The sequence below is a fragment of the Pelmatolapia mariae genome, linkage group LG10_11, assembly GCF_036321145.2.
Source record: "Pelmatolapia mariae isolate MD_Pm_ZW linkage group LG10_11, Pm_UMD_F_2, whole genome shotgun sequence".
Classification (NCBI taxonomy): domain Eukaryota; kingdom Metazoa; phylum Chordata; class Actinopteri; order Cichliformes; family Cichlidae; genus Pelmatolapia; species Pelmatolapia mariae.
In genome coordinates this window covers 19674570-19698494 of record NC_086236.1, presented here as the reverse complement: position 1 = coordinate 19698494, position 23925 = coordinate 19674570, and the positions used below count along the sequence as shown (strand labels likewise).

At 39.4% G+C, this 23925-nt stretch overlaps 1 protein-coding gene across 2 annotated transcripts in view; it reads right to left on the bottom strand.

Annotated features, from left to right (window-relative positions):
* Positions 1 to 23925, bottom strand: part of cadm2a (cell adhesion molecule 2a) — a 199465-nt gene that overhangs the window by 3511 nt on the left and 172029 nt on the right. For both annotated transcript variants that reach the window (XM_063485532.1, XM_063485534.1), the window contains 3 exons: positions 19188 to 19349; positions 17880 to 17970; positions 17585 to 17763 (listed from right to left, as the gene is read on the bottom strand). In XM_063485532.1, the coding sequence (XP_063341602.1) occupies positions 17585 to 17763; positions 17880 to 17970; positions 19188 to 19349 (432 nt within the window). The remainder of the gene's footprint in view (positions 1 to 17584; positions 17764 to 17879; positions 17971 to 19187; positions 19350 to 23925) is intronic.

Sequence of the window (23925 nt, the reverse complement as noted above, 5' to 3'; positions counted from 1 at the left end):
TGCCTCCCAGTGGACACACGCACTCAAATTGACACACACACACACACACACACGCATACGCACAGACGTTTGTGGTTTCACTGCGCCGCAGTTCTGCTTGGTCAGTGGAGCAAAGAGTAGAGGAATGTTCCCCTGGCAGGACCCAGCAGGGCGAGGACTAGGGCATTAAGTTACACACATGGTTGTGTCTCCTCACCTCCACCTGTCAGGACTGTGAGTATTTTTTTTATTATTTTTTTTAAACACACATCATACACTATCACCGTCTGACCGCTTCCACTCTGGTTTGGCTATTATACAGCCACAAGTCAGCCACAAACAAGCCAACTGGATGTCTGATCGTTGTATAGATTACAATGCAAATTTCAAATCCTGAAAAAAATGCGCTTTCAGTGGCTTCAAAAATAGAAGAATAACCCATTTGGTCCTTACTGACTATGTTCAAACATTTGAAACATTAATGCAATCTTCATAACACGAGTCATACATCGTGCTACTGCCCCCTCATAGCTCCAAGGCCATGCCAAGAGTTACACATTTATTGATTTATTGGCGATAGCTTAGGGAGTATTATTGCATATTTGAAAAAAACTTGCAGAATGCCTTTTTAGCTACATATAGAGCTGCTCAGAGTTCAAGTGATATTATTCGAGTTGTCATCTGCGGCTGAACAAAAGAGGTTTAAAAAAAAAGAAAATCAGTGTATCTGCTGATGTGGCATTAGAAAGAAGCATACTAGCCAGATCCTAGACATTATAAACAACAAAAAAACAGCTTAGCCTCTCACCAAACTGTAGCTGGTTATGTTGCATTGGTGGATAGGCTTTGACAAAAATAAGAAGGTCCTGCTTTTGCTGGATCAATCTGACCACCATGAGCCCAACATTATCTTCCTCTCCTCTTGCCTCTAATCCACTCTGCTAAGCAAGTGTTTTTCACTGCACCACGCATACAGAGGATTTTTCAAAGATTTTACAATGTGCCGTGAGTGGTCACCCTATTCAGCCGTTCTTACACATGAATTCCATACACTGTCGAGATAATCAAGTTGAGGCCTTGTCTGAAGTTGTCCTTCTTTAAAAAAGAAAAAAAAGAATACTGCAGGAGATTCTCGACTGAAGATCCTCACTGGAGGAAATCCTCATTTTGATGGGTAGAGCCTGCAGGCTGCAGGACACGTAATTCTCACTTGCTCTGAATTACCTGGGTAATTACCGGCTCTTTTCTCACACGAGCTCAATCAGACATTCTCTGACTTTGTGCTAGGGAGGTGGGTGGTTAACGTCAGATCCAGCTGATTCTGGATTCTCACATGAGGTCCTGATGTGTAATGTTTAGAGAAGTACAGAACATGTGTGAAAATGTTCTACTCTCCCTACAGACACAGTAAGTGGCCAACAGTTTGAAAGTTGGGACCTCAAATGGGCTGAGGGTACAATGCAGAGGGAGTCTGACTTCATTCTGGGCTAAGGGTGCCATTGATTTTATCTGCATACTGTAGTTGTTTGGTTGTTTTATTAATGTTCAAAATTTCATAACCTTTCAAGCCCCTTTTAAGATAAAGGGAAGACTATGTGACATTCAAGACCAAATTTTCCAGTACTCTATTAACTTGATATTCATGCAGCGTCAAAAGCTTGCAACATTTACAATGTGTAGATGCCTTTTGTGTGAGTGATTTAAAAAAGAAAAAAAAATCATCTATTCTGCTCTTATGTATTCTGGTCTAGTCTGCTGTTACTCAACGATGGAGAAAAAAAATACAACAAGGCTGTACAAAGAGACAAAGTAAAAAGGGACAAAATAGAGATTGATGCACACAAAAAGGCTGAAATTTCACTTGGACCAAGACAAAAGAGGAAAGAAGGGGGAGGAGGAGAGGGATCTAGAGTTGTGGGTTATACATTTTTATGGCTCCAGAACACATTATCTTTTAATAAGGGCAGATACATTCTTCTCTGTGTGATTTAATATGAGAGTGTGGCAGAGCAAACTCTTCTTTTAATATTTATAACACCCTCCTTGTCGCCTGGCCTTGCGAGTTGGGCTTGTTTAATAAATTAAAGAGGGTTCAGGTCTTCTGTGAACCACTGTATGGCCGCAGAGAGCCAAAAGTGTAACTGCTCATCTGATCTCTTCCATTGATGCTGGCTCCATATGGGGTTACTGTGGAAGGGTATGTAATAAAGATACTGTGCACATTTTAAGAGACTGTGTAAAGGCTGGAAATAAAAATGTGTATGCATTAAGCATATATACCTAATGACATGATGTCTAAAAAGTGATATAAGGATTGATGTACTTAAGAACTAAGTGCTGTAAATCCAAAGCAGATATTTTAACACTTTATCTACAACTGTGACTTACAGAGACTCCTTTGACACTCACAGCTGACAAGTATGTATCTAACACTAAGGTAGTTTGCGTTTGGTTCAACAGGGCTGCTATCTCCACAGACAGCACGTAAGCAAAAGAAACGTGTGCAGCTTAAGCGTCAAAGAAAGCTTCTTAGAGCAGCACACTGCATGTCAACTGCATGTCCTTATCTCACTTTTCAAACACCGTTTGCTGTCAGTGTCTGAAGAACATCACGAGAAATGTTTGCCACGTGTAAATTATTGTTATAGCTGTACACCATCCACCACGCCGCCTTTCATCTGCACTGACAGAATCCTTTAATTCGTCATACAGTGCAAGCTATTCAAATGTCCTTTCCATTCTGCTGCTTTAACATACACGCATCTTTCTCCCTCTCTTTCCCTCTCGGTCGTAATTTTGTGAATATTAAAATTCATCCCCCACAGGCACCTTTTCTTCTTTTGTGTTATGCTTTTTTCGTTCTCAGTTTTAGATTTAGCTCTGTGAAGCAGTGGTTTCAGCTCAGATCAATAGAGCAGAAGCTAGCTTAAGCACGGGCTGCTTATAGAGCTGCAGTGTCCTTGTATCTGTGGTGCGGGTCGGGGAATCTTTCGGTGTGGCAGAACAGAGAATATTAGTTTGCAACTGAAACTCAACATATTTCTTCATTCATAAGAAACATAAAAATAAACAAATACATAAATAAATTGGATGCTATTTTAGCAGGTAATATGAAACTTGTTGTACATTAATGGAATGATTACCAAATGAGATGCCAGTAAGTTTAAAAGAGTATGTGTATGGAGCTTATACGTTTTATTAGCTTGGGGACTACTTTTTTGGTTAATGATGCCTGTTGCTTTGAGGTGCTGCAAGAAAAATATGCGACCACCTCTGCCTCTTCATCATAAAACCAAACAGTCTGTGCAAAAACACCAGTGCTTATAATGTACCACACACATCTGTTCTCCTTTTATTACCCATTTAGTAAGTGTAATTAAAATGTGTTTTGATATTTGCCTGCACACTGTTTGGCACGCCTGTCTGGAAACCTTTTAAACTTTTACTTTCATTTGATATAAAATTAGAAAAAAGCAACTCAAAACAACAACTTAGAATATACTGTGAGTTTGAACTCCCACATTAGAGATGGTGAACAAAACAGATTTTTATGATCACAAAGAGGCTGTTTTGTGCAAGTGAAAAGAAATTCATAGTAAAGCTGTCAGCGCCCATTAGTGTAAGCATTCAGAAAAAGGCCAGAATCCTATTGCACAGGCTGCAGTGGATCCATAAATAGACTAAATAATTTCAATACATTGTATCACTCAGGTTTTATATATTTATTATATTTTTATATTATACTGGCTAGCTGAAGCCAGCCTATATTTGTGACATTTGAATCACCCCTCCTGATTTTGACAGGCTGTATAGTACACGCTATAGTGTTCACTTTTCTTTTTTAAAATTTTTTATTTTTACATTTTTTGCCAAATGCTGATTGTTTCACAGCCACCATGATTTTTTCTGCAGGACTCAGATACAGCTCTTTCAGTCTAAACTGTTCTATCTACAGGTAGCAGCCCAGACATTAGGAATGACAGCAAATACAGCAGCTTGTTGTCACACCATATGTTTACACACTCACCAGCCATTCTTTTAGATGCACCTGTTCACTGTTTGCGAAATATGACCATACCTTTGAACCCGGAAAACAATGGGCTGTAGCAGAAGAAGATCACACCCAGTGCCACTCCTGTACGCTAAGAAGAGGAAAACTGAGACCACAATTCCCACAAGCTTACTAAAATTTGACAATAGAATTTGGAAAAATGTTGCCTGGTCTGAGGACTTTCTCCTGCAACACTCATATGGTAGAGTCAGAAATTCATTCTGCCTTGTATGAATGGTTCAGACTTCTGATGGCGGTGTAAGGTGTGGGGAATATTATCTTGGCACACTTTGGGCCTCTAAGTATCAACTGGGCATCATTTAAATGCCACAGCCCACCTGAGTATTATTACTCCCCACGTCCAACCCTTAATGACCACAGTGTGCCCATCTTTTGATGGCTGCTCCCAGCAGGATATCATGTGCCATGCCACAAAACTCTAATTATCGCAAACATGCATCATGGATGTGCAGCCAACTGTGTGATGCTATCATGCCAATAAAGACCAAAGTCTCTGAGGGATGTTTCCATAGATTCATGCCCATGTGTTATATGTGTAACACAAGTCACACCATAACATCATTGGGTAAGCATAGCAAAAGTGTGCTGTTTCCATGGCAAGGTGCTACATGTTGAGGTAGAGCTTCATGACAAAACTTCCTGTGTGCTGCCACAAACAAATCGACCCGTAGTTTACATCCATGTCTATCCAAACTTGATCATTTCATCATCATTTTCATTCTTGCAAAAGTGACCTTTGGAGATCGAACTATAATCACATCCTCAGTCAATTAAACATTCTCATTTTCTCAAGAATGGAATACACCTGCATGTATGGACAAATGATGTCAGTCCAGGGTATTCAGAATACATGCAGATTTACACAGGTGAACAGGCTAATTCCAAACCTCTTTGTGTGTTTTAGGGTAATAATGTATCTAGTAATAGTCTTTTCTACAACAGTATTTGAAAACACTTCAGATTTAACGTGAAACAAAAATGAAATGAATTACTTTGTGTTAATTCCTCTGCACTGATGGTAAGTTAAAGCCACCGATACAAAAGCTAGAGTGTCTACCATCAGAAAGTAAAGGGGAGAAAGTGGTGAAAAGTGCCTGCAGACTTTGCTTGTTCAGTGAGTCAATTATGCCCAACTTTTTGGCTGAGACTGGAAATTCACCAATCTGCATCTAATGCTGGCTCTACTGCCAAGATGAAAGAGTCCCTGGAGGCTGTAGCAGAGGGCCGAAAGACACTTGTGTGTCCACCTTTGAATGCATGCACCCAAGCCCATGAGAGAATTTAAAAAAAGAGTAGATGTTACCAAGATGTGTGTGTTGCTGTGTTTGTGTGTGTCCTTGCACATTACTGCTTGCTGGGTCGTGCGGATTAATTAGATTCTGAAAACAAATTACTTCAGCTAATCATTCAATAAAGCCCACATGTGGACACTATCTTGAATATTCAACCCAGTGGTTTTCTTTTTTTTTACTCGTGGAATAAAAAGAAATTGTGGTCAGCAGGGTAACAGCATGGAGTTATAAGCAAAGCAAGATAATTAATCATAAGAATTAATTAAGTCTCATGCAAGAATCATCTATCAAAGCAGCTCTACGTTCTGCAAAATCCATAACCTCTTCAAAACAGCAATAAAATCCACCAAAGGAAGAAGCAGAAAGATAGCATCAATGTTACACTTGTGGTAACTTAATCTTGCCTGTGTTGCTGCTGCTTTTCAAATATTTTCCACCACAAACGACATTGCTACATTCTGACGAAAGAACCGCGCTGTGTGAGCCAACTGCAGCACAGGAACAGCACAAATAATGGCTTAAAGAAATGAGCGATTCTGGATGAAGTAAGCTGCCACCACGAACCCAACTTGGGGGGTTGGGTGGGGGACAAGGAAGGAAAAATTTATAAAAGGACCAAATAGCACTTCATGTCAATAAATGAAAATTGGACTGCCTTCTCTGTGTGTATGTGTTTCTTCAAGATTGCCAAAAGTGTCCTCTGCCATTGGGATTTAATGAAAAGAAGGGCTATTACATGTAATTCATAACAGTAGCCCCAGGATCTAATGATTTCTCTTTTTCTGTTCTACACTTTATTCCAAATTGTTGCTATAATTCTTCCCCAAAGCGAGTTAATGTGACAGGTCATCAATAAGCTTTCCTGGCAATAAGTGGAAAGACCTTTGCATTATGTTTTAATTTCTCCAGTGCTCCTAAGCTTTATCGTCTAAAGAGCGGTGTGAAGGTGATCTCCGTTGTCCGATATTTAACCATTTCACCCCAGGGATGCAGCGGCCTGTACCTCTCTGGTTTAAGCACAGCGACTAAAGAGCTGTCCGGGCTACTTGCCCTCCAGAAAATATGTTTTCTGGTCATCACATTGCCTACCTGTGTCCTTCATTTAAAAGCAAGATCGATATCAATAGAATAAAACAGTTACAAATCCCTCCAAGGATTTTCCCTTATTGAGTTTTTACAAAAGGTTTGTCCTTAGCCTGAATAAGCTTGAATAAGCTTGAATAGAATGTGTGGTTATAGCCAGAAAATGGTCACCTGTGGAGTACAATCAGCTCTTTTGAATTCAAAACACTTTGTGACAGCGATGAAAAGAAATGATTTGAAATTTGAACAATCTCCCTAAATACACAAAGCTTATTATTAAAGACCTTGAATTAACCACCCAATTATTTATTTTTTAGTTTTGAGATCATTAGTAAGGTTAATTACTGTATTCTCTAATGCATGTTTTCTCACCTATTTTCACTTTTTGGGTTACAAAATCATGTATAATTTAGATTTATGTAAGGCAGATTTAAAACAAATAGCTTGAATGTTATATGTTATAGTCTATATATTATATTCTAACATGTACAAATAGGCTAAATGATGTTTAATAACCTATTTTGGAATGTGAATACAGTCTATATTTAAACTGTCTATGGGTATTTTGTGAATTATGCAGGCAATCACAATCTGGAGTGACTGCAATGCCAGAGCACAGAAGGAACATGAAATGACAGTCAACAATCAGGTGACAGGTTGTCAGTAAACATAAGCAAGTTTACATACGTTACATGTAGTGTGATAATGGCCTGTGTGAGTGTGAGTGTGTGTGTTTTTTAGGTAAATGATGATTGCCTCAAAGCTGCCATCAGAGTCTGAGCCGCGGGGAGCAGATAGAGCTGTCTCTCCCTCTCCTTTCTCAGGAAGCAAAAACAGACGTTAGTAATGACAGCAATTACAGCTGAGGTAAAGCCGCTTGTTGTTTCACTGTGTGGTTACATGTAGTTTTCAGCATGTTTAGCATCATAACATTTAGAAACTGCAGTGTGGCTTAGTGTACAGTTTCAGAGCCATGTGGAGTGACATCCCAAACTTTCATTAATGGCCGGCTTGTCCCCCTTTTAATTTTCAGAACTGCTTTAATTCTTAATGGCACATATTCAACAAGGTGCTGGAAACATTTCTGAGCACTTTTGGTTCATATTGACAGGAAAGCATCAAACAGTTGCTGCAGATTTGTAGGATGCACACACAAAGGCGCTCTATTGGATTGAGATTTGGTGACTGTGGAGCTCATTTGAGTACAGCAAACTCAATGTCATGTTAAAGAAACCCGTTTGTTATGATTTGAGCTTTGTGACACGGCACGTGATATCCTGCTGGAAGCAGCCATCAGAAGATGGGTACACGATGGCCATAAAGGGATGGAAATGGTCAGCAATAATACTCAGACTGTGGTGTTTAAATAATGCTTGATTGGTACTAAGTGGCCCAAAGTCTGCCAAGAAAATATTCCCGACAACATTACATCGCCAGCAGCTTGAATCATTGATATAGGGCAGGATGGAGCCATGTTTTCGTCTGTTCTCTGCCAAATTCTGACTTCCATCTGAATGTTGCAGTAAAAATCAAAACTCTCAGTTATAACTTTGAGTCACTGCCATGTGATTGAGTGATTGGATATTTGCATTAACAAGCAGTTGAAAAGATGTACATAAGCAAATGGCTGGTGAGTGCTTAGATTAATATTCCTAATTAATGCTACTTTCAACTGTTTACTTGTTACAAGGGGTCACTGCAACAGGTAGCTCCAAATCTTTAATTTTGCAGATTTTTACACCAGATGCCCCTCCTGACAGCACTTCCCAGGGATTCGTGGCTCCTCCTGGGACTTGGATTGACCGACAGACTGACCATAAAATATGCTGTTAAAATGAAATTTTATAACAATTTATAATTATAATTATAACATGATTACTTACATGCAGAAATAAAATTTTGAGAGTTTGCAGTAACACTGATCTTTTTTTACGATCAAAGATCAAAGATCTTTGATCGTAAAAATGAAGAAATCATCTCCAGGGATTCCTGAGATAATCAGGATGAATAGAGTTATAGGATATCTGAGGAAAATAATGTTTCTGGCCACATTTCATCAAAAGACCTTTTTAAAGGAAAGTAATGTTTCCAGTAATAACATTTTTCACGATAAATGCGAAAAAGTAAAGACCTATTGCTCTCCTTTAATTCTTCTGCAAGGACAGTAAGTTGGGGAGAAAAGAGTAACTGCAAACAGAAGTTGGTAAAAATAGGCTTGTAGACTTTGACTTATTCTGAATCTGTTATGCCCAACTCTTTGGCCAAAAGTGGAAATTCAGCAATCTGCATCTCAAGCTGGTTTTACTGCAAACAACCTTGCCTTACTATTTGCATGCAGCATTTTGGCCAGTGCACACTTCAGAATGGAGAAAGCTTAGAGGCTAATCATGATCTTTGAACCTGTCTCTGCTCTTGAATTCTCCTTAAGTTTGCAGGTACTGGTTTCAGTTTAAACAGGAGAAGAATAATGATTTGGCTTTGGAGCACCAGCCACAAAAAAGGGAAAAAAGTACAGAGAATCATGATAACCTCCACTGTCAGTAAAAATGCTAACCATCCCTCTTGTATCAATTAAGACAACTACACTTTGATTAATAGTCCCAAGGTTCTTGTTGCATTCCTTGACTTTTATCTTCTTATCCTCGTGGGCAACAAGACCTTTACTCTACAATCAGGTATAGGGGTATTTTAGTTTTTCTCTCTTCTCCACAGGAGAAGACACTAGGCATGAATAATTGCTGTCTTCCCAGCAGTGGGGCCTTTTTCTGCAGCAACACCAGGCTACAGGGGCTGGGGTTGGCCACACGAATGCTTATTATGAGAAGTGAATAGTAAATGTTTTAAACACCAAAGAAACCCTTGTGCATGATTCACCTTTTAGCATCACAAGGTCAATGCTAATTTGCAAGCCACAAAAAGCATTTGGCATATTTTAGAGAACTCAAGAGAGAGAATGTGTAGATGTGTGTGCATGTGTGCGTGTGTTGTGCGTCAGTGTGCGTGCGTGTGTGTATTCATAATGTGAAGGTCTGATGACATTACATAGACCTCTGATACTTACTGAAAGAGTTATTATAGCCATTAAGACTGGCTGGGCTACTGAAGCAGTGTGAGTGTTGGGCATACCTGCCAGCACATCATTAATAAAGAGAATTAGAGACTGCAGTAATGCATCAGTTCTGGCATTATACAATACAAATGAAAACCAGAGGAATCTCTTGGTTTTTTGTGCACTACCAGCACTCTAAAGGTCAACAAGACAAGTAAAGGCATGGGTTTTATCAAATCTAAATTTCCTATTAGTTCCAGTAAGTGTACGATAAAATATTTATTGTCTAATATTCGTACAAGGATAAATAAATGTCTCGGTACATGATTATATTGGCCACTAAAACTCGGTGAGACTGTGTCAGCAAAGTAACACATAAAAAAGCCATTACTGTGAAATCCTACTAGACAATAACATTTATCATTATGGGAACACATTTTTGTAAATACGGTATATGAAATCCTTTAACAACTGAAAGGAAAGAAATTCATATCTGCAGCCAGTTTAAAGTTGCTGTGCAACATGAGTTAGACAGCATTTTTCATTTACTGTATACAAAAGATGGACATAGCCACTGTGACATCACCCATTGGTTTTAGTGTCAACATTTGGATAAGAGATTGGAGAGCCAGTTTTTCACTTAACACTAGAAAGCTCAATTGACAAGCGTACTCCTTTTACTGTATAGTTGCACACCAATAGGTAGATAAAATATTAATATTTCACTCGTGAAATCTGAAGCACAAACGCCTTGAACAGCTGTACCACACAGCAAGCCATATCCATGGAAATGCTCCAAAAGGTACCAACAGCATAACTGCCCATCCAATTTATTGACTGCAATTTGCAGAAGTGAGGGCTTACATAGAGTAATCATCTACAGCCAATCAAAGAAACCACAACCCTAATACTGGTATCCAGATAAATGCATAAAGGGATAGTCGTACGCTTTCAAAAAAAAAACCCCATACGCTGATAAAAGAGCAGAAGGAAAGATCACCGAAAAGACAAAGGGAAACCTGAGAATGCATACAGGCTATAGTGCTGAACCTACAGCATGCCTGTGGAGGAAGACAACTTCATTATGCAAAAATACAAAACGTCATGGGGCTGGTAAAGCTCCACAGTTGTTTGCTTTCATCCAGGGCCATGAAAAACCTGGTAATAAATCAAGTAGACACATGAAAACAGATAGTGTAGTATCCTGTGACTAGGGACGCAGTGAAGGAGTCTGATATTTAGATTCCCTGTAGATATACTGAGAGGCTCAGCTCCTCTTGTGTCTCTGAACTACACAAACAGACATCAGAGAAGAACTGAGGCACACTGATGAAGAACATCCAACAATGTGTGGAAGACTGTTATCTAACAGGGCCTTCAGAGAGATGTAAGGGGGCAGAAGAGATGAAGCGGAAAGGAGAGGAATAACTGAACAAAAGCTTAGAGAGGGACTAAAGCGGAGGAAAGGTAGAAGGGGAGTCAAGCCTCCCAAAGGACTTTAAAGATGGTAATTTACAGAAAGCAGCAGTGATGAGAGGAAATTATTTTGAGATGGAGACCATGATGTTGAGAGGAATGAAGAGAGGGAGCAAAAGAGCACAGACAAGACAGATGATATCTTGCTTACGTCTATATGATGAAAAGAAAACCATACACACATAAATGGAAATGAATAAAGCTGCTTGGGTGAACTGCATGTAAAGGATCAGTGACTCTCTTCTCTTATATTTCACCGTTTATTTGAAATAATGGGCAGAAATTTTTGGCACACCTAAGGAGCAGAGGGTGCAGGGTTTGGCAGTCTGGGAATCTTGTGTGTTATACGCAGATGATGCCGCTCTGTTGACTTCATCCAGCTTGCCATTAGGGCGATTTCAGCCAATGAGATGCTTTCATCCCAACCACCTAACACGGATGAGATGAGATTTAACACTTCAAGTCTGAAATACTGGTTCTCAGTTGGAAAAGGGTAAGGTAAGGACAGAGTTGCTTCCCCAAGTTAAGGAGTTCAAGAATTCTGGGGTTCGTGAGTTCAGCAGCTGCAGTAATGTGGATGATGTTCCAGTCTGTCACAGTGAAGAGAGAGCTGAGTGTGAAAGCAAAGCTGCTGCTTTACTGGTCGACCTACATTCCCACCTTCAGCTATGGCCACGAGCTGTGGCATACAAGTGGTGGAAATGAGCTTCCTCTAGAGGTTGGCTGGGCTCAGTCTTAGAGATAGCAAGGGTCTCAGAGTACAGCCGCTACTCCTCCACATCAAAATGAGCCAGCTAAGGTAGTTAAATTATCTGACTCAAATTCCTTCTGGACACCTCCTAAGCGAGGTGTTTTGGGTACTTCCTACTAGCGGGAGACCCAGTAACCCTCCAATCATTATATCTCTTGACTGGCTTGGGAAGGCCTCCCTTTCCCACCAGAAGAGTGGCTGTTGTCTGGCGAGGGGGAGACTCCTGCTTAGGCTGCTGCCCCAGTGACCCAGACCTCAATAAGTGTCAGAAAATGTATGAATGCATAGATCATGTAAGTATATTTAATTGCAGCTGAACTGAAAGCTCATATTTTGTACAACGTTTTGTGAGAAAATATACAGTGTTAAATATGTTGCTTTGTGAGAAAATATACAGCGTTATAAATATGTTAACAAAATTTATTTTATGTGCTATTACCGATATCACACTATGATGGATTGTTTACACAATCACTTCAGGAAAACATGTCACACACTGATAACAGCTTTGGAAACCACGATGAAGATGATATATGAGTGAGCAAGTTCTTCTGCATACGGGCCATCACAGCACATTAGCTTTAAATTGACGTGTCACTCAAAAACGTGGACATATCAATCTACTGTAGCAGATGTGGTGCCATGTCAGCATCTGTGCCCTGGCAAATAGGTTAAAGCAACTACACCTTCCCAGAGGCTCGCCATATCCTTTTCATCTACTGCATCTGTTTACTGCCAGTTATGTGTCGCAGGGGTGCTGAAACATCCTTTTCCATAGCCGTGTCCTCCTGAAGGATCCTGATGCTTTCCCTAGACAGGTGGGATATGCGATTCCTTTCAGCATTTTCTGTGTCCGCCTGAGGGTCACCTCCCTGTTGTATAGGGCTGAGTGCCTCAACGGAGAAGACTGATTTAATGTGATGCATGATATTTTTGTAATGGAAAAACTGACATTTTATTTGAGACTCAGGGTGGACATGTTTGATGATTACTGGAAAGTACGGACAGAGTTTATTAAACAATTTAGATCAGATTTCATGGAAGAGAGGAAGAACTGTCGTATAAAATACACTACAATTAGTTGCTACACACACATCCTTGGTTTTATTTTTCCTCTTCTCTCTGTTTTCTTTCCTTTTCTCTTGCTTTTCTTTTCTTTTGTATTGCTTAGATCTGTATGGCCTCAGGAAAAGCACAGTGTAATTACCCAATGCAAATAGACTTTGTTCCTAAAATAAAAGGAAAAACATAAAAAATACAGTAGGGATCTTGGTCAGAAAACAACCAAAGAACTAAAAAAGAAATAAGAAAAAAACTCAACTGGCTTCTTTGAACAAGTTCAGCTGGACGTGCTAGAGGACCTCAAGTGGGACTGACTCCTTTTGAAGCGAGAGTATGCATCGTATACTGAGGAGTGGCAACGGCAGCCTATGATGCCGCGAGTGGTAATTAAGTCTGTCAAAACAGACTAACTTTGTTAATTATCACATCATGTTACTCGTGAGATCAACAAGCTGCAAATGTCAAGCTGGAATTGAACCTGGGACTCACCACTCAGTGCATTATAATTCACGTGGCTTGCAACCTTGGCTGGTTGCTGCTGCCCTTGTTTTTGAAAGGCAGACAGCAAAGTGAAAACTTCTGTGGAAAACTCAGCCAAAAGCTAGCAGGAGGAGATTGTTATGCCAGCCCTTTGCTGCAGGGCCTTGTGTCATCAGTAGCTGTAATCTGCTTCTGAGACGCTGCTGAAACGGGCTGCAGCATGTCTGGTGGAATCGCAAGCATTGTCTTGAGTGGGAGCGATCGGCTCTGGCAGCCGCATTAGAGCTGGAACAGGATGCTGCCGTCCCCCGTTGTACACAGGGATAAGGGAAGCACGGCCTTATGCTGCATTTGATCTACCTTGTATGTGAGAATTCAGACGCCAAAATGAAAACATTTTCAACCTCTGCCAAGTTAGTGCACAAACTGGCAAAAAAACATGGCTACCCCAACCTTTTCTTTGTTTTCTTTTCCCCTACAGAAAGCAAAAAGGTCATGAATGTAGTGTAGTTTACTCATCTAAAGTAACACAAAAGCCAAAAAGAAGCAAAAATCACAGTTTTACTATATTAAAAGCAAGATTTTATGCGTGGAAAATGCAGAGTCAGTGTTCAGAAACAGTATCCAATTTACTAAGTGCAAAAGTATTGTTTGTTTTCGATAGAGTCAGGAAATTCTTAGTTCCCAGTTGCTATCAAATGCAGCATTAAGCCCGCCTATGTTCATGCATGATTGGAAGCACAAAGTTTAATGAAGCTTGCTATATGCTTACTGGAGCTGGCCTGCTTACAAGCATGATGGAATTAGCATTGTCTTATCTATGTTTAAGGGCATAAGATGAACAATAAAAAAAGCCTTAGTTCTGTACAGGGACCACTTTAAAAACACCAAATATGCAGTCTTAGTGGCAAAGGGACTATGTCAAGTTAGGATTCTCTAAGAGTTAACACAGCATTAGAAGGCATGATGAGATATCTCCAGTGGCCAGACATTTTCAGTTGGACATGACATTTGCTTCTTTGAGGTTTCAGGGCACAGAAGTGCTGGAGTCTTTGCAATACCAAGGGGACAGCACACAGAGTATTTGAACACCTGGAGTTTCTCTGAAACTCCGAAAAGTCTATCCCAGTGTAAAAAAATATATCATTGCTCATAAAAAAGAAAATGTTTACAGTCCTTCAGCTGAGAAAATAGTTTAAGTATCAAAGATTAAAGGCAATAATTGGGTAGGATGACCTATAAGTGTCTTCACATGTTTTATGCCCACAAGAAATAAGAATATGAATGACTGAGGTAGAGAAGTAGCTGAGAAAGAAGTAACAGAGGAGATATGAAAGTGAGAGGGAAGTTAGACTATGCTGTAGCATGCTGTGGAGATGCGTGGGGTGGTACTGTACCTCTGTTGCCAGTGACTGTGGGGTCTGAGGCGTGGGAGCCTAATAGTGCGGTAGGATCTGGAGTGATGGGATGTAGGGGGGGAGTGGTGGGTGGAGGCAGGGTGGTGGGGGCGTCTGGTGGAGGGCACAGATAAACACATATACACAAAATACAACAACAGCAAAATGAATTCACATGGGGAAAGTTAGATAAGTTAAAAGAACACAAAGAAAAAAAACAATATACAGTGATGGGAAACACAAAGGGAAAATTATGACACAATTCAAAGCATATAACATAAGATCACAGCACAAGAAAGCATGCCTTTTCCAGTATAATGAAATGTGATGCCCTTAACAACATACATGAGTTGATTGCATTACTGTTCCTGTTTTAGTGGGCCAGTAAGGCTTTCTCACTGATTCTGAAATGATCAGCGATGTTAAGAGTCCCAATCTTCTACATTTTCTCTGTCAACTCTGATTTCAAGTATTCTGTCTTTGAATTGTGAGGGCAATTTGTTTAGCAAAAGAGCAGAATTAACCTTAAATCTGCTAATGCTGGCGACTGTCTCTGGAGATAGACCCTGCACTAGCAACCTTTCAACATGTGAGAGGGAAGACAGCTGATGATTTGAAAACGTAATCTGACAAATGAATTAAAAAAAATAATCGGTTAAGCTCTCATTTCCGTGTTGAATTTTGGCTTCTCGCTACAGGATAATGGTAAAACTGATCGTTTCTCACTGTCACATGTTAAAGCTACAGAAAAAAGTGAGAGCGAAACATTGGGTGACAAAGTTAATGAGGTTACATTACCACCTTGACTTTTATGTTTATGTCACTCTGCATTTTATGGTGATCCAGAAGCTTTTAATTGGCTCTCGTAGTCTTTCTCTGGGCCAACTGTCCTCTGTGTCTTGGTGACATTTCAGCCTTAGCGTGACTCACTAAGCAGCTAACTGCATGTCTTCGGGAAAGAGGGAAGAGAGAAAATGTCCCCTTGTTCGAGGGGAACCATTAAAAAGGTATTTTCCAAGAATTATGGAGGCAATTGTGAAAGGCTAAAAGGTGTGATAATCACTAATGAAGGATAGGAACAGACTGGGTGCCATTTCAAGAGAACAAGTAATGAATCTGAATAGGACTTTTTGACCCTCCCGCACCCAATTGTCTTTTTTCTGGCAGAGAATTTGTCAGTTTAATAACATCACTGTCATTACATGCATTGGTTATTCTTGCTGCAGCTTCAGAAGAAATTGTTAGGTGCGGCAGCACGCCATGACAAGTGTGAGCAATCCACTAATTAAATAAGAGCCACAGCTAATTGCTTAATTAATCATAGAATTTTCAAGAATTCAGCACTTTTGGGGTTTAAACAAAGACAAGAATGTAAAGACATCTCCTGGTGCTTTTAGCAAACAGTGAAAGGGATTTTCTGATAATTTTACAGCTCAAACAATTAATCAACTAGTAAAAAAAAGTGTTTGATGGAATGAATTAAAAAAAAAAATTCTAAAGGTCTCTAACAGCACTGTTTCAGAATCGCCTCCTTTAATAAAACCTATGCACAGGATTTGAATTTGAAGCTGAAAAGTATCATACATTTTTGATGGTATACATAATTAGTCTTCACTCATCCTATTTTGTGGCTTTGAACTCAAAGAAGGAATCTTTAACTAAATACCTGAGCGATATACTCTACGCCAACGTTATTTTAAAAGCATCAGCAATGATCTGCAAAAATCTGACAGGCACAATATATATAGCAAATGAAATTCATTTGCATCTTTGCAGTAACCTTGTCTCAGTAGGTACTGCGTGTGCGTACTAAGTTTAAATTTCAGTGATATGAGTAATTAGAAAAATGTAAGGTTTCTATACCTAATCCTTACCTTGATTTTATCACATGGCATTCTGCATAAAATAAACATATTTTGTATTGCCTTTTACATCCCCGAACATCTGCTTGCGTGGACTTGCGTTATATTTAAAAATTTACAGCATTCACTTAGAGAAAGGTTGAATGGCTTATATATTCATTGCATTCTCATGAAATAAATCTAATTGCATGGACGAGTATTTCATTTTGTTCTGTCATTCATCACTCTTGAGGTTTCCACAGCCCTTTATGACCTATTCCTAGTAACCTGTGTTACCTGGGTAGCTCGGGTTTATACTCAAAAGTTTGTAATTAGATTTTTCATTACTTTCTGTTTTTAAATAAAAGAGCTCATGTAATATTATTAATGCTATGTTTTACTGATCAACCTCGAGAAGTTTTTCTTCATCTCCACTTCTTAACGTCAGAACGAAATGTTTTTTAATGATCACGCACTGTTTCTATAACACAGTGAAAAGAGATGTTTCACTGCTTTGCTATTTTTTAAAGCATTATTGCTTAATGCCAAGAGACAAATGGCAGTGAAGAAGCGGAAGAGAGGAAGAACTATCTGTTTTCCCTGACACTGAGTCCCTTTATCCTCCACCTCCTCTGGCGTTACTAGGAATTACTTATCCTTCCTGGTGATATTCCTGACAACGCAGCACTAAATTTTGCCTCTCTCACACATTTCCCTCCTAGTGTGTTGTTTGTGTGTGTGTTGTGTGTGTGTGTGTGTATCTGGGACACAGGTTTATTTAAGGAAAGGCGTTGGTGGCATTTGTGTCACCTGAGGCCCTTATTCTCCCTGTGAGGGATGGTACCACTAATCACTATTAGCATTGATACAGTATGCAGATCAGGAGGTATTATAATCCAGTATTTTTTCAATGGTGTTTTGTACTCATGCCTATGAGGTTCATACTTTTCACAATTTTTACATAGCTTTGTTGGAAACCAAGTTTTCCTCTTGAAGCTTTTTTTTTTTCCAGTGGTGTCATATTAGTAACTGACTGACTTACTTTTTTATATTGTGACATGAAATGCAATTATCCATATATCAATGCTTCCCCTGAACTCACCATAGACGTAGAGTACATATTCAGCACTGCTGGTCCCTAGGTGGTTGCTAGCTTCACAGCGGTAGGTCCCGTTGTCTGTCTTGTTAAGAGACGTAAAGGTAAGCTCTCTTCCTTCTACAATCATCCTGTCCAGGTCAGGAAGTTCACTTCCATCCTTTGTCCACGTCACTGGATCTGGCCTAAAAGGTAAGAGAATATGTAAGAGAAAGAAAGCATGTTACATCTAGGTCTACTCTATAAAACACTATATGAAAGCATGATGTCAACCAATTAATGAAAATTTTTAGAGACTTACGAAGGGTTTCCTTTGGACACACACTCCAACTTCAAGTACTGACCCTCCTGAGGGACTGCAAGGGAGTGGGTGATCTCCACACGAGGAGCATCTAAGACAAACAGAGAGACGGCTGAAATTGAGGGAAGAAAATATAAAACATTGTTTTCACATTTTCTTGACATAAATGGGATACATATATATATTCCCCTGAGATGAGCTTCTCTAAGCATGCCTCAGGCAGACAGATGGTAATGAGGAACAGGAAGAGGAACTATCCTAGACAACCAAGCCCCCACATGTGTAACTGGCTGACATCAGGAAACCCTACTGGTTGATAGAAAAGGACAGCTTAAAGGACTGTGTAGCGGCAGCACAAGAGCAGGCCTTAAGCACCAGATCTATATAAGCAGGAGTCTACAACAGGACCCAAGTTGCTGACTTTGCAAAGGGTCCCCAGAGACTATCCAACACATAGTACAGGGTGTAAGATCCAAGCTGGCACCATCTTGTTGGAAGATCCAACAACAACCAAGGAACAACCAAAGAACATCTGTGCTGCATATGGACTAGAAGTCCCCAAGTCCCGATGTCAGAGGAGAACAAAGGGGGTAAATTCCTATGGTTCTTCAACTTCCAGACAGACACGCTGCTGGCCAACAAACCAGGTGATAGTGGTGGCTGACAAGCAGAAGAAGACTGAAGTTCTGATAGATGTGGCAGACAGCAAGATCAAGAAGAAGTAGCACGAAAAAACAGAGAAGTATCAGGAGCTGAAGGAACAACTGGAGCAGATCTGAAAGGTAAAGTCCAAAGTAGTCCCAGTGATAATAGGAGCAATAGGAGCTATAAACCCGAAACTAGAAAAGTAGCTCCAGCAGATTCCAGGAACAACATCCAAGGTCTTTGTCCAAAAGAGTGCAGTTCTTGGATAATGAACAGAACCCTCAAAAACACAGCATTTGGATCACACACACATACAATCCCAGGGGGTGATATAAATATTATAAATATATTTGGACAATTGGACAATAAATTTTTGCCCAGACCAAAGGATACTGATTGAATAAAATACTAGTGCCTAAATGTAAAATTATAAATGCAAGATCACAGAAAATCAGCTCTGAAATAGTGCATTTACATACAATGATGGAGGCCTCATTAGTTGAAATGTTCTCTAACTGGGTTCAACAGCCATAAAAGCACCCATTACCATGGCTATTTACAGTAGTTACTGCCTTTTATTGGTTTGAATTTTCTGTTATCCATTATGCTCATGTGTACACTTCATATATGTGTTTGAGTGCTGTACTTTGCGTCTACACTCACAGTGGACCTCCAGTACTTCAGTGGCCTGCTGTGGTGCTTGTGTGAGTGCCACGTGGTCCACTCTGCAGGTGTAGGCCACTCCATCATCATTTCTGTCCACTTGCAGCTGTAGAGAGCTCCGTACTGTAAATGTCTTCCCACTTGCATTCACCTCTTTGGCACCTTGGGAGAGAATTGCATTCTGTCACGGTTGCAGCACATTTATCTTGTGAGGTGAGATAGCTACGAACCAATGTGTTACAACCACTGGCAGATTCCACCCTAGTCTTCGATTCATACAGAACACATGCCTATCATGCAAAACAATTAGTGCCTAAAATTTCAATGTACCTTCATAGTGATTTTCATTACAGGTATACCTGAAACGGGTCACATTTCACTAGTTTAAGAGCAAGGATCATTTTTCCATATGAATAGGGTGATTAAGTTGTTTTTAAAACTCAACCAATGTACAGGATCAACATTGCACTGACCCGTCATATTGTTGTGATTGTCTTAGTTTTGCAATATAGGTTAAAAAAAATCCTTTGTTTTAAGAAAAAAAACCCTCTCTTCTACAACAAACGGCAACAATTTCAAGTGTTCTCTTTATTAATTTATAGAATAGAATACATATTTACATATCAAATTATCCAAATTTGCATTACTCATGTTGATTTGCTGGTGACTGAATATTGAGTTAGCATTAGCCAAGAATATGGCTAATGCTAACAGCCAATCAATCCAATATACAAAATATGCAAACAGAGCTCTTACTAAGCACTAAGAAATGTATCGTAAGAGCTGCTTGTATTTAAAGCTACAACATGCTCTAGTAATGTTACAATCATCTTACTATACTCCAGTTACATGCTGCAAAAGAGTACAATAGATTGGAAGCTACCCTATTGTAGCTCTTTTACTGTTATTGTTCTGTAAGTTCACTTTGTTGCATGTCTAGGTTACCTCAGTACGAATTCAACCTGGATTTTGCTGCAGGCAGTGTTAAAATGAAACCCAGCTGCCTCAACTCTAAGTTGTGGCTCTTTGAATGCATATATTTACACTGTTAACATTTCTGACTACGTGTGGCCTCACCTGTCATCTCTGCATGTGCTCCCACTCAGCTTGTACAAATCAACACTTTCATGCACTTCATATCTATCCGACCTTTTGGTCTGATTCATCTGCCTGACAACTACTTCAAAAAACATTACCAGTGGAAATCAGACAGTAATTGGCAGTAATTAAATTAGCCTGTTAGCAAAGTGTCATTATGCACAGTTCTCTTTATCAGTACAATTTGTTCTCAGAGATATCCCAGCAACACCTGCTATCCTAAGCAATCAGTTGTTGCATCTCCCTGTGACCACCAATATCCCAGACACTGCAAAGATAGCGGAAAAATCCTACAACCAGCTTAAATTTGGAATATTCCACATTCCGTCATTTCTTCTCTGCCACTGTAGACTTTTGATAAACTAAATGTGTTTGATTCACAGGTCATAACCTGCCCTCAAGTTTATGACTGCCATATCAGAGCCCTTGAAAGGCTATCAGTTAGTGATAAACCTTCCTCTCTAAAAGCAAAGTACCTCAAAGGCAGAGATGTCCTTCAAAGTGGAAAATGAGACTTCTGAACCACGGACTTTCCCTTTCTCTGTCAAGCTGTCCTTGAGTACCCTGACCTAGTAGATCAGTGGTTCTCTGTGAACTCTACATGACCACAGTTACATCACAGAAGTAGTAACTTCTAATGCTTCTAATTCTTCTTCCTGCTAATGTTTTTGTTACCTTTTCTAGAAACTTAAAGTTTAAGAAAATTACTATTGCGCTGAAACTTTAGCACCCTCTTAAAGGATCTCACCTAAAACTACAATATATCAGGAAATAGCTAGTGTTTAGAGAAATTAGACACCAGAACCGAGAGCAGATGATGACATTAGTCACAAACATTTTCTCAGAATGTTTGTGCTGCAACTGGAAAATAAGGTATACGTGTTCCTAAAAACTTGGGAGCTGTTATATATGCATTATGCAATACAAATTAGCATCCTCTTTCAGACCACACATCTCCCACTTAACTCAACAGTCTTTCACAATTCAACGCCACTAGGTTGTTTTTTTTTGTTTTTTTTTACTTACTGGCTGTCTTACTTGATGATAATTATCTAAACATATCCACCTCCAAGGACTTATTTTAAAACCTTTTTCTCAGTAAAATCTCTTCAGCCAGTCGTCAACAAAAGGTGTTTGGTCTGTTTACATTACGCCAGCGGCCAGTTTTTAAAAATCATATCAAGTTGCTACATCCTACTCAGAGTTTCTTTTCAAACAAGAAAAGAATTCCCTCCTATAATGTATTCAACTGTCCAGGCTTATCTCTGCATTGAGATATTGCTCTGCTTTGTCAAAAAATATGTCCTTCTTTTTCAGTTTTTATATATATCATAAGTGTATTGTATGTACCGTACCTCTCATGCTGACCGCCTTTGTTTGTACCTCCTAAAGAGACTGTTTACGCTCCACATCTTTCTCTCCTCTGTGCTCATCTGCTCCACTTTCCAAGCATACCACCCTACTGTCTCCTCTCTCTCTCAATTCTGCCAATCAACTATTCTGCTCAGCCACTTCCCCCAACTGAGGCAATGAGCCCGCCTCCCCTAGAGATGAATGACTGACAGGTCTGCAGCGTTAGCAACATCTATGCGAACAACAGGGGAGAGAGAAAATGGCTGCATTTCACAAAGAAGATACAGGAGATGACAGAGAAAAAAAAGGACGGCTAAAATAAATTACATCTAACTTGTAATATCAATAGTTTATTTTAGGAGTGCAAACATTTTCTTTCCATTTCTATTACTTATGGCAGGTTCTAATGAACTGATACTCCCTGCCTCTTTGTCAATACACAAGTCCAACCTGTCTTTCTCCTCCTGTCTGCAACACTAGAAGGTTCCTTCTACACAAATGCTCTTTTAAAAATTCAAACATGCTATATCTGTTTTTGCTCTTTTTGATTTTTTGGTAATTCAGAAAGATATTCCACTATTGTAGTAAGTTCAATAATCACATCATAATTATGAAGTGACATGCGTAAAAAAGGTCCTTCAGATATCTGCAAGATGGGTGGATAGGAAGAAAAAAAAAGTCAATCGTCTTTTTCTTCTTGCTCACTTGTGCTACAGTCAGCTGATTTCAGTCTGTGTGCAGAGAGGAGGAAAATGGAGTGGTCTGCACCTTTTGAGGAATGGATATATAAACATTACTTTTATTTTTATGCCATGGGAAGACAAGAGTATGTTGGTAAAGTGCAAATTGCATCCAGGGCAAAGAATCTGCACTTTGCAAACATCTGTGTGGACAGCATGCTAACACAAAACTGGCAAAGAACCCAGTGTGATCTTAAATCTGAGTGTATGGCAACAGAGCCTGAACTTCATCAGTAAGGCAGCAATGAAGAATAAGACTTGTAAAAGTGGAGCCTCTATTTCTACTTATACATGTTTCAGTTACAGTAGAATTGAAGCAGAATTTGCTTTGAAGTTCCTCTGGGCTGATTTCAAGTTTGCTTTGTGTTGTTGGCTTTGTATTCATAATTAAAGAGTAAAAGAACGATCTTGTGTGTGTCCTCATTAGGATTGGAATTTGTGTCAGTGTGTTGGACTGAAGTGCTTCAAAACTGCCTTAATTCTTTGTGGTATAGATTCAACGGGATGCTGGAGTCATTCCTTAGAGATTATAGTCCATATGTGCAGGAAAATCCCAGTAGATCAGGAGGTTCTGAAAAAGTCAGACCAGCCCATCTGACACAAATAACCAAAGCACATTCAAAGTCACTTAAACCTTTTGTCCCCATTCTGATGCTTGGTTTGAACTTGTTGACCATGTCTACATGCCTAAATGCACTGAGATGCTGCTATATGATTGGCTGATTAGATATTTGTTTTAAAGAGCAGTTAAATGGGCGTAGCTAATGAAGTGGCTGGTGAGTATAATATATATTTCTAACGCTCAGCATCGCTGATTCAACAAGGTCATGGAAACATTCCTCTGAGATTTTGGTCCATATGGACATGATGGTATTTTATAGCACATTTCCAAAGAGGATAAGAAGTTACAATGTTTTTATTTTATAAAAACTATTTTATGTAAATCAAAAGATTGTGATGGCTGAATAAACTGAAGGTATCATCTTGAATTATGCAGTCTGATTATACACACAGTTAGGCTGCTAAAGACGCAAATTTAAGTACTTCAATCATTGTAATGCGCACTTGGCGATGCTCCTAATGTTCTATTTTTCACAGTAGACTTCCAGCAAAAAAAAGTTAGCGTTTTCAAGTTAGTTAGTTATCTTATAATATTACTATATCTGAGTTTTTTCATTGTAATTCTATTTTTGAAGTTCTTTGATTGTAAATATGCTTGCATTGAAATAAAACTGCTGGAAAGACTCAAAAAACGACTTTCTCTAGTGTATAATTTGGCCGTTTAATTTAAGAGTGTGGATTCCTTTAGCTTTTTTTTCGTCATGGAATTTTAAATGGTCTCTGATTGCTTGCGTGTGATTCAGGATGAGAGCACAGAAACTGACATGCTCGCTCAAAGTTTAATTTCATTAACATTATAATTCCCGAGTCTTCCGAGATCCACTTCGAGAACATAATCACAGTTGTCCAACACCAAGTAAGATTTCATCAATAAAGAGCAGCAATCAGCATGCACAAAAGTGTGTGTGTGGAAGTGTTTGGATAAG